Source organism: Gossypium raimondii, chromosome 4, assembly GCF_025698545.1.
Source record: "Gossypium raimondii isolate GPD5lz chromosome 4, ASM2569854v1, whole genome shotgun sequence".
NCBI lineage: Eukaryota > Viridiplantae > Streptophyta > Magnoliopsida > Malvales > Malvaceae > Gossypium > Gossypium raimondii.
In genome coordinates, this window is record NC_068568.1 from 3,662,774 (window position 1) to 3,674,719 (window position 11,946).

Consider the following 11,946-nt stretch of genomic DNA (forward strand, 5'->3'; position numbering starts at 1 on the left):
AAATCTTTGACCTTTTTAATCCTCTTACTTCTTCTTAATTCTTGACAAGATTCATCATTATTATCAATTTGTTTCAATGGAATCTCATTCTCATTTGAAGAATGAATCAATTGTTGTGGTTGTAATTGCCTTGATATAGAATTAAATCTATTTTCATCAAAAATAGCATTTCTTGATTCAATAACAGTATTAATTGAAATTGAACCATTTGGTTCAATTACCATGAACCTATATGCCTTGCTATTATGTGCATGACCTATAAATATACATTCAATTCCTCTTTCACCTAACTTTTTACGTTTAGGTGTTGGAACTTTTACAATAGCTCTACAACCTCAAACCTTCAAATAATTAAGGTTTGGTTTCCTTTTCTTCCATTGTTCATAAGGGGTTATTTTAGTTTCCTTATTAGGAACTCTATTCAATATATGACAAGTTTCTAGAACAGCTTCTCCCTAAAAACCTTGTCCAAGACCTGAATATGATAACATTGAATTTACCATTTCAGTCAAGACTATTTTTTCTTTCAGCTACACCATTTTGTTGTGGTGTGTAAGGGGCTAAAACTTGATGGACAATTCCAGTGAGTTCAAAATAACTTGGATTATAGTATTCTCCACCTCTATCCGATCTTAAGCACTTGATAAATGATTCACACTGAAGTTCAACTTCAGATTTATAAACTTCAAATTTATCAAGCGCTTCATCTTTTGAATGCAATAAATATACATAACAATATCTAGAACAATCATCAATAAAAGTAACAAAATATTTCTTTCCACCTAATGTAGGAGTATTATGCAAGTCACATAAATCACTATGTATCAAATCAAGCAATTTTGTTTTCCTTTTAACCTTAGGGAAAGGGTTTCTTGTAATTTTAGTCAACATACATGTATTGCATTTTCAATATTATTATTAACAACAGAATTAAATCTAATTTATACATGTCATTCAATTTTCTATAATTCAAATGACCTAATCTATAATGCCACAAACAAAAAGATTCAACCATATACGCAGAAATAGTATTTTTATTCTTATTAATAATATTGAGTTTGAACATGCTTTCATACATACACCCTTTCCCCACAAAAATTCCTCCCTCAGACAAAATAAACTTATCGCCTCAAAAACAAGTTTGAAACCAAACTTATTCAATGACTTCAGACACTAAATTCTTCCTAACTTCTGGTACATAATATACATCATTTAAGGTTAAAACCTTTCCAGAAGTGAATTGTAGTTCAACAGACCCTTTGCCTTTAATTGCTGCGGTGGAAGAATTTCCCATGTACAAGACATTGTCATTTTCATATTGTGTGAACTTTGTGAACATGCTTTTGTCTTTGCACACATGTTTGGTTGCTCCGGTATCAATCCACCATGTATTATCATCTTATGCCATATTAATTTTAGATATCATTGTAACAAACTTTTCATTATTATCAGCCTTAGAAGATGATTTCTTCTTTAAAAATCGACATTCATTCTTGAAATGTCCCGGCTTTCCACAATGATAGCATGAGCCTTTTTGTTTCTTTTTGAACTTAGGTGCTCTATCAGTCTGTTTGAACTTTTTCTTGAGTGGTTTAGTAGTCTGTACTTCCTCCGTAACATGTACTTTGGCATTTTTAGAATTTAGGTTCTGATCTTGTTTTCTATACTCTTCTTCAATACGAAGATGATTTGCCAAAGCCTCAAGAGATATTTCCTTTTTCTTATGTTTTAGACTTCTTTTAAAGTCTTTCCAAGATGGAGGAAGTTTGTCTATTATGGAGGATACCACAATCATTTCATCCATTTTCATATCATATTGCTTAAATTGATTCAAAGATCTTTTAATATCACGAAATTGTTCCATAATGTAAGCGACCATCAACCATTTGATAATTATTGAAACGACTGACAAGAAATTTCTTACTTGTAACATCTTCGGTCATGTATCTTGCCTCCAATTTGTCCCATAATTCTTTAGCAGTGACCTCGTTTTGGTAGGTGTCGAACAAACCATCAGATAAACCATTCAATATATGGCCCATGCACATGTAGTCAGCATTGTCCCATTTTTGTCTTTCTCGGGTTGCAGCAACAGATTCATTTTCATTCTCTTCAGGTCTTGGAGTATCCAAAACATAAGCAATCTTCAAAGTAGATAATAAGAAGTGCATCTTTTTCTGCCATCGTCGAAAATTGCCACCATCAAACCGATCAAGTTTAACAAAGTTGGAAGCTAACTCCCTTAGTGTTCCACTTTCATGTGTTGTGGTAGTCATCATGAAATATAACCTTAAAATTGTTAGTTCAAAACTCCGGTAAGGAAAATCTCGAACACACGATCGAAACTCGAACAGAAAAAAAGGAAATAGGACAGGCTCCAAGGCGTGTATCAAGTAACTATCTTTAAGGTTATATTCGCCCCCACCTACCTTCCGTGTGCAAATGAGTTCCAAGCAAGTTAACCTCGAGGATACAATGAAGCCAATGACTATTTGTGTTTTGCACTGACGAGAATAGTCCACTATACACTAAGCAATGTATAACAAAAAAATTTAATTTCTACAAAGGATTTCTGCAGTAATACTTTATAGAATAATTAAATAATATTAGAAAATGAAGGAAGGAAAGAAATAGTATTAGAATTTGTTGATATCTTTCCAAATGAAATATCATTCCTATTTATAGGAATTTTCATGTCTCTACATAGAGACGTCTTTCAATAAGTTTCTTTCTAAATAAATAAATAATAATAATTATTCATTTAATTTTGTAACTATTCAAATAATATTTTTTGAATAGTTATAATTCTTTTTTAAAAAATCAAATGATATAACTTTTGACCAATGACCAAAAGATTTATCTTTTAATTAATTACACCTATTCATTTATAGTTATTGGGATACTATAAATATTTAAAAATGTTCCAACAGGCATCTCCAGTGGTAAAACAGGTAGTGGAGCTTTGGAAGAAAGGATGTCGACAGCCTGCGTTATGGATGGGCGGTCAAAATAGTTTGGGTGAGCACAGGCCAGCCCGACTAAGATCAGCCGTTCCATTTGTTTCATGCCGTAATTGCCAGACAATCTTGGGTCTGCAGCATCAAAAAGACTCTCTGTCCCATATAGCTCCCAAACCCATTCCACCAGTTTTGTTTTGTATCTCTGGCCGTTCCTTTCGATTACAGCAATCGCCTTCTTTCCCGTGGCTATTTCCAAGGCAACAATACCAAAACTGTATATGTCGGATTCTTTAATGGCTTTGTATGTGTCACGACACTCGGGTGCTATATAACCTTCCGTCCCGAGCATAACCTGTGTTGTTTGAGACCCTTGTCCATGGTCAACAAGCCTAGCCAACCCAAAGTCACCAAGCTTGGCATTGAAACTCAAATCCAACAGAACATTACTTGACTTGATGTCTCGATGCAACACGCATTGATTACATTCTTCCTGCAGATAGAACAACGCTGAAGCCAATCCCATAGCAATTTTATACCTTTTATCCCAGATCAATATGCATGGCTCTCTATGTAGATGGTAATCGAGATTCTTATTTGGAAGGAACTCATACACAATGAGGAACAGATTATTGTCATGGCACCAACCGATGAGTTGGACCAAATTCCTGTGCCTCAATCTGGTAATAGTGGTAATTTCTGATTCATACTCTTTAAACCCTTGCTGGGAATTTGGAGTTACCCTTTTGACAGCAATATTGCAGCTTATGTCCCTCAAGAAGCCTAAATAAACCTTTCCAAAACCTCCCTCCCCAGCAGACCTTCATCGGCAAAATTACTGGTTGGAAGTCTTAGCTCCTTGTAGGAAAACTTCCTAGGTGCTGTCACCATTTCTCTGTTTACGTTGACAGACATGGTCCCATCTTCTTTCCTGCTGTAGTTTCTCCTCCTGCAGTAAAACCAAACCAGACCCAGAACCAGGAGTGAAGCAGAAATGGCACCAATGATGGCTAAAACTACCCATAGCCATGTCCTACTCTTCCTCTTGGGGTTGGCTGGAGGGCTTGTTGCTGGAGGATTGATAGTTGTATTCGTGGGCGTGACAACTTGTAAGGTAGAGCTGAAATTCCAGGAATAAATAGTGTGAAGCTCATAACAACTTCCAGTGGTTCCTGAGAAGCCAAATGTGACCCATTCTGGTAAATATATGCTAAGATCCAGAGTTGCAGAAAGCCTAGATGAATTTTGACGAGTAAAATCATCAGCATCAAGTAAAAGAACACTCAGGTTGTTTGTACTAGAGTTGTAAGTGATGAAAGCATTAACTAGTCCCCCATTTGCAATCTCATTCCACCACCATTTAACAGCAGTAAGAGAAGTCTCGGTAGAGTTGAGACCAATGCCCACGTGAGCTGACAACCCGAAAGGATCCCAAGAATTGCCAAACGTATCAAACTCCACTGCAACAAATGTGGAGTTGACGATGCTGTCACTTTGAAGTCCCAAGTGACCACCTCCGGAATTTGGTGGGATTTTTGAGCCATTGGGAGCAATGAAAAACGCAAACCCATCACCTGGGTTATTATGCAAGGAATCAATGGAGAAAGAAAATTGAGTGGTGAAATCTGCAAGTACGGGATTCCCAGATGATTTGTCCCAAAGGTGCATTGGCTTGTAATAAGTGGCTCGACCAATACCACCCCGTAGATTCTGTTTCATTTGGTTAATGGTGAGTTGGACTGCGTTGTTGGATGCGTATGCATCAGCTTTATACACTATGTCAGGCATATCTGGGGTGAAACCAGTGAAATTGAAATTGATGTTATGATCATCCATTGACAATGCAGCAACACGTAACCCCATAACAAGGATGGATAGTATGGAACGAAATGCAGGGTTCTGAGATTTGAGATACAAATTCTCAGCATCCTCAGCTTTCATCATTTTCAAAGTGAGGATTGAGAATAGTTGCTGCAATTGCAAGGTAATTGATTTTCAGTTCTTCCTACAATAAATAATATCTACTTCGTCAAAAAAAAAAAGACATTTTTTTTAATAATTTTGAACTAAACTTAAATAGTAATTCGAACACACAAAAGAGAATTCTGGACATTAATTAAACATAAAATATACAAGTTATAAAGTACAAAATTATTAAAAATTCAGTAATGCTTCTCTTTTGCCTTTTAATGCTCAATTTTTTTTTTTATTTTCCAACTCTTGGAATTCTTTTCCATCAAATTAAATTTTCCATTCTCATTGTTGGAATTAAAAAAGCTTCCAAATTCAAAATCAATTTAGACACCCAATTATGTCGATGAAAAAGATTGTATGAAATACGGATATTATTTATTTTCAATAGTTTAATGCCACATCATTAAAATGTTAATGTGACATTAAACTATTGAAAAAGGATGCAAATATTATAATATCATTGCTTCATACCATTCTTTCTCAAAAAAACATTAAAAATAAAAATTAAAGACCAGATATTGAATATATGAACTTATATTAAATTAAGTACTGAATTTTTAATATTAAATTGTATGATTGTTGAATTTATATTAAAAAATTATTTGATAATTAGTAAATATAAGTACTTGAATATTTGAACTTTTTAAAATGTAATTTATTTCATTTTTTAATAAAATAAAATCAACATAAAATTTTCTAATAATTAAGTAGTTACCTAGCTATTTATCTTATTCAACATTTTTTTAAAATTTATATTTAATTATTAAACACATTTAAAATATTATACGCTAAAATTTTTAATTTTCAATGATTTATCAAACATTGTAAAGTAAAATGAAGAAAATTTGAGATTTTAATTTTAATTTTAGATTTAGTTTGTATATTAATGAAAATGGAAAAGGAAAAGAAAATATAATTAAAAACTTTTATCTTTTTTATTTTTAATTAATTAAAATATTTTTAATAAGTTTTTATTTTTAAACAATTTATATATGTTAAATTTTATATATATCAACAAAAAATTTATCTAATTTTAGATAATTTAATAAAACCAAAATCTCAAAACTCAAATGAAGCACAAAAGGGAAAATGGGCTAAAATGATTTTTTTATATAGTTTGAGGACTAAAATATTATGCATTTTTGAGACATTAATTAATTTCCAATTGTTTGGTCAAGACGTGATTGGCGCCTTGTATGGGCTCTGCCACATTTACTGCTCCTACTAAAATTACATAAATTATAAGTCAAGGGTCATCAACTTGTGAGTTGGGATTAGACTTGTTTACGACTCCTTGAAAGTTTAATTGAAATTTTGGAAGAATCCGTAAAAATATTATATTTGAAAAATAGGTTTCCTAAAAAGGTTAGGCGCGTTTAAAATGTGTTGGGTTCAAGTTTGAACATTTAAGGTTAAGTTCGTCCAGCCCATTTTTTTAAAGTTGGTGATGTTTTATATTATGTTATTTTTATATATTATATAATTTATAACACATAAAAATTAAATCTATAGTAGTATATAATGCTACTTTAATGTAAACATTGAAAAAGTTAAGATGACTATATATAATTTTTTTAATAAATAAAATTATATAAAATTATTAAACATTAAATTAAAATATACTTTAATTTTTTTTAATATAATATAGGCAGAACTAAAATGAACTTGGGTTATCCATTTACAAATATAAGCAATTTAGACAAAATTTTAGGTCTATATTTCTAGTCAAGTCAGACTTGAGCAAATATAAAATATGTTAATATCATACTTAGGCCCCGACCATGAACATCATTAGTTGGGATAAGGGTATGACATGTCAAAAAATAATAAAAAAATTCGAACTAAAACTCACGGTAGCACATGATGATACTGAAGATACACACATGTCAATTACGCATCACTAATCTCAAGTTTGGGTATTCAAAAAACTAAAACCTTTATTTTTTATTTTTTTTTGAACAATAACAAAGCCTTATTGGCTATATGTCACTATTGTTTTACATTATTTTAATTTAATAATGTTAAAAAAGGGTAAACTATTGTTATATTCCACTCATGCCAAGACACATAGCAAACCAGAAAGATACTTGAACAATAAGCCTATCATCAAAGAAACTAAAACGCACCCTTGAGCTCTCCTTTTCAAGATGGCCTTCGGAAAAAGTACATATTACTCACCATTTGGATTCCTAACACAATTGCTTTATATCATCAGATTCAATTTCTAAAAGCATAAAAAAAACTTTAGGAAAAGTGTTAGCCGTCTTAAAGTCTATTTTAATTTTTTCTAATATAGTACGAATAGAATAACATTTATTGATTGATCAAAGATTATCTCTATATTTTAGAATCTCAACACAACATGAGTTTACTAACTCAAAGAAATATTTGAAATCTAAATACAAGAACCTATGCAGAATCTTTGCACATTATCAAACCAAGAAAAAGGTCATTGGCGCCATGGCACATGGCCAATCTGTGCTCCACCACAAGTAGCTTTCCTGCTCCATCAAGACTTAGAGTATTACAAGTCAATGGAATTAGGGAACCAGAGTTTAAGTTAGTATTTAATAAGGTGCATTTAAGTTGATTAAATCTTAACTTGATTGGTATAGATATTGTTGTTAATGTAGGAGTATGTGAGTTTAAGTGCACTAAAGCGCATCATCCCCTATTAATTAATTGGGAGAGATTATGAATAATTCTAGGTATTATATCAAAAAATAAATATAATCGAATATTATTAAAAAATACAGTGCACTTAAATTTGTTGAATCTAAAATTATAAAAATTATTTGAATTTATAGTATTAGATTAGTGCATACGGTAATAAATTTATAAAAATAATATAAATATTAAATAAAGCTGTGATTAAAATGAAAAAATAAAATATTAAAAACCGCAATATTTTAAGTCTAAATCTTATCATATGCATATATTTTTATAAATTTTATATAAAAAGGTAAAAACACCACAATTATATTTTTTATATTGTAAAAATAATGAGTTTTTGGTAATTTTAAAATTGAGTTGTGATCTACTGGTTGAGTCTTAGCTCGATTGGCATGGACATTGTTGCCAATGCAAGAGGGTGTGGGTTCGAGTGCGCTGAAACATATTATTCTCCTATTTATGGGTATGTGTAGTTCTAGGTATTATGTTAAAAAGATCAGATATCATTAAAATTTATAATGAAATTGTTTAAGTAATGATCTGGTTGATAAGTAACACTAACTCAATCAAATATTTAGAACATGTTGACACCATTTTTTTGGTGAAAACGGGGTCGACTTGGGTTTTGAAAAATGAAATCAAAAACGGGAGTCGCCACCAATCTTTTTTTGATGAGGTGTGATTGGGTCACCTCGTAAAAGTGGTTGTTTTTAATAAACAATTTAATTTTATTAAAACAACAAGTTTGGTCCACGAAGTTCAAAAAAAGGGGTTCGGGAGTCGGTTACGTACGAGGAAAGATTAGCACCCTCGTAACGCCCAAAATTGGTACCTAGTTGATTAGTTAATGTATTTATGTCGAAAATTGAAAATTTTGAAGAATTTTAAAATACGATCCTTATTTGAAAGAAAATTTATAAAAATCGAACTGCTCATTAAGACTTTTTCATTTCAGAAGGAGAAAATGTCATACCCAATGCGTTAGGGTACGATATCTTACTTCTTCAGAAATGAGCAAGTCTAAACTCGCATAGAAAAGTTTAAAGAGTGTTTGATTGTTTAAGTCATATGAAAAAATTGCAACCCAATACGTTAGGGTACAATTTCTTCAAATGTTAAACATTGAATATTGCATTTACTTTGAAAAATCCTCGTCTCGAGAAATCAACGTATCATGTTCAATGCATTAGGACACGACGTATTGAATTCTCGGTAATGAGTTTTTATTTATGTCTTTTTTTATAAAAAAGAGTAACATCCATTATTTAGATTCAACGAAGAAAATCGAAACCCAATACGTTAGGGTTCGATTCTCTTGAAGATCCCAAATACCGAATATTACTTATATTTTTAAAATTTCTTTTTTTGAAATCTAAATAAAAATGAGCGTAATGAAATAACAATGATAATGATGTAAGTAAAACAATACAAGCACAACTAAAATGAGCAACAATAACAAATAAATAAAATTCATAAAAAACAAATCAAGTATATATGAAATGATAAATAAATATACAAGAAAAACTAAAGCATTTCCCAAAAATAATAACGAACATATAAATAAACAAATAAATATCAAATAGAAACGACAATAACAATACGAATAATAAGAAACAAAGTATTCATGTATGTATATCAATATATTTAAGTTTATTAAATATAAGAGTATACGTAAGTATGTATATACATGTATATATATATATTATAAAAAAACATATAAGTATGTATATATATTCGTAGGAAAATGTATATAGATATATATATATATATATATGTGTATATATATACATATGTATCTAAATTAGAAAATATATGTAAGTGTATATGTATAAATATGTATATATAAAGTTATGGAATACATAAAAGATAAAGATAAGTATATATGTATATTTATAAAATAAAAGAACGCATGTAATTGTATATATATTATGTGCATGTAAATTTAAATATGTATATGTATATAGAAATATATAAGAATTATGAAATATATGTAAGTATATATACATGCATATAAAAATAAAAGTCTGCCCATATATGTATATATTATAAAATATATGTATATATATATAACAAAATTTAAAATTAACAAGACATAAGTGAGTAAATAATGACAATAATATTAATGATATAATAATAGTAAAGATAATAATAATAATAACAGCAATAATGATACTAAAAATAATTAATTAAATAATAAAAAAATGCTGAAAACAGACAAAATCAAAATAAAGATAAAAATACTGGGCGAATTTGAAAACAAAAAAAAGACTAAAAGGACTAAGTTGGCTGGAGGGCTTGTTGCTGGAGGATTGATAGTTGTATTCGTGGGCATGACAACTTGTAAGGTAGAGCTGAAATTCCAGGAATAAATAGTGTGAAGCTCATAACAACTTCCAGTGGTTCCTGAGAAGCCAAATGTGACCCATTCTGGTAAATATATGCTAAGATCCAGAGTTGCAGAAAGCCTAGATAAATTTTGACGAGTAAAACCATCAGCATCAAGTAAAAGAACACTCAGGTTGTTTGTACTAGAGTTGTAAGTGATGAAAGCATTAACTAGTCCCCCATTTGCAATCTCATTCCACCACCATTTGACAGCGGTAAGAGAAGTCTCGATGGAGTTGAGACCAATGCCGACGTGAGCTGACAACCCGAAAGGATCCCAAGGATTGTCAAACGTATCAAACTCCACTGCAACAAATGGAGAGTTGACGATGCCGTAACTTTGAAGTCCCAAGTGACCACCTCCGGAATTAGGTGGGATTTTTGAGCCATTGGGAGCAATGAAAAACGCAAACCCATCACCTCAGTTATTATGCAAGGAATCAATGGAGAAAGAAAATTGAGTGGTGAAATCTGCAAGTACGGGATTCCCAGATGATTGGTCCCAAAGGTGCATTGGCTTGTAATAAGTGGCTCGACCAATACCACCCCGTAGATTCTGTTTCAGTTGGTTAAGGGTGAGTTGGACTGCGTTGTTGGATGCGTATGCATCGGCTTCATACACTATGTCAGGCATATTTGGGGTGAAACCAGTGAAAATGAAATTGATGTTATGATCATCCATTGACGATGCAGCAACACGTAACCCCATAACAAGGATGGATAGTATGGAACGAAATGCAGGGTTCTGAGATTTGAGATACAAATTCTCAGCATCCTCAGCGTTCATCATTTTGAAAGTGAGGATTGAGAATAGTTGCTGCAATTGCAAGGTAATTGATTTTCAGTTCTTCCTACAATAAATAATAGCTACTTCGTCAAAAAAAAGACATTTTTTTTTTAAATAATTTTGAACTAAACTTAAATAGTAATTTGAACACACAAAAGAAAATTCTGGACATTAATTAAACATAAAATATACAAGTTATAAAGTACAAAATTTATTAAAAATTCAGTAATGCTTCTCTTTTGCCTTTTAATGCTCAAATTATTTTAATTTTAATTTTAATTTTAATTTTCCAACTCTTGGAATTCTTTTCCATCAAATTAAATTCTCCATCCCCATTGTTGGAATTTAGAAAATTTAAAATCGAATTTAGACACTCAATTGCCTCAATGAAAAAAGATTGTATGAAACATGAACATCATTAAAATGTTGATGTGATATTAAACTATTGAAAAAGGATGCAAATATTATAATATCATTGCTTCATACCATTCTTTCTGAAAAAGCATTAAAAATCAAATTTAAAGAACGGATATTGAATATATGAACTTACATTAAATTAAGTACTGAATTTTTAATATTAAATTTTATGATTGTTGAATTTACATTAAAAATTACTTGATAATTAGTAAATATAAGTAATGAATATCTGAACTTTTTAAAAGGGTAATTTATTTCATTTTTTAATAAAATAAAATCAACATAAAATTTTCTAATAAGTAATTACCTAGCTATTTATCTTATTCAACATTTTTTTGAAATTTTATATTTAATTATTAAACATATATGCTAAAATTTTTAATTTTCAATGATTTATTAAACACACCCTTAGATTGTAAAGTAAAATGAAGAAAATTTGAAATTTTAATTTTAATTTTAGATTTATTTTGTATATTAATGAAAATGGAAAAGGAAAAGAAAATATAATTAATAAATTTTATCTTTTCTATTTTTATTTTTAAAATAATTAAAATGTTTTTAATAATTTTTATTTTTAAATAATTTATATATGTTAAATTTTATATATATCAACAAAATTAATAGATATTAATTTTTCATCTAATTTTAGATAATTTAACAAAACCAAAATCTCAAAACTCAAATGAAGCACAAAAGGAAAAGGGCTAAAATGATTTTCTTTATATAGTTTGAGGACTAAAATATTATGCATTT

At 30.1% G+C, this 11,946-nt stretch overlaps 1 protein-coding gene and 1 pseudogene across 1 annotated transcript; both read right to left on the reverse strand.

Moving 5' to 3' along the window:
- Nucleotides 1–455: 455 nt before the first annotated feature.
- LOC105779241 (L-type lectin-domain containing receptor kinase IX.1-like) lies at nt 456–4,898 on the reverse strand (annotated as a pseudogene).
- A 2,442-nt stretch (nt 4,899–7,340) lies between these two features.
- LOC105779125 (anti-H(O) lectin-like) lies at nt 7,341–10,779 on the reverse strand. The gene is made up of 3 exons (XM_012602873.1): nt 10,533–10,779; nt 9,996–10,409; nt 7,341–7,432 (listed from the first exon to the last, which is right to left on the reverse strand). Exons 1-3 carry the CDS (start codon nt 10,777–10,779, stop codon nt 7,341–7,343), a joined length of 753 nt encoding a protein of 250 aa, XP_012458327.1.
- Nucleotides 10,780–11,946: the final 1,167 nt, after the last annotated feature.

Excerpts from the sequence above, each read along its gene's own strand:
- LOC105779125 (XM_012602873.1), bottom strand. The coding sequence starts at position 10,779 with ATGATGAACGCTGAGGATGCTGAGAATTTGTATCTCAAATCTCAGAAC. Across the intron at positions 10,410-10,532 it reads GAAACAGAATCTACGGGGTG|GTGATGGGTTTGCGTTTTTC; the intron begins GTATTGGTCGAG and ends ATAATAACTGAG. Across the intron at positions 7,433-9,995 it reads CTTCTCAGGAACCACTGGAA|GAAAGCTACTTGTGGTGGAG; the intron begins GTTGTTATGAGC and ends TTGATGGAGCAG.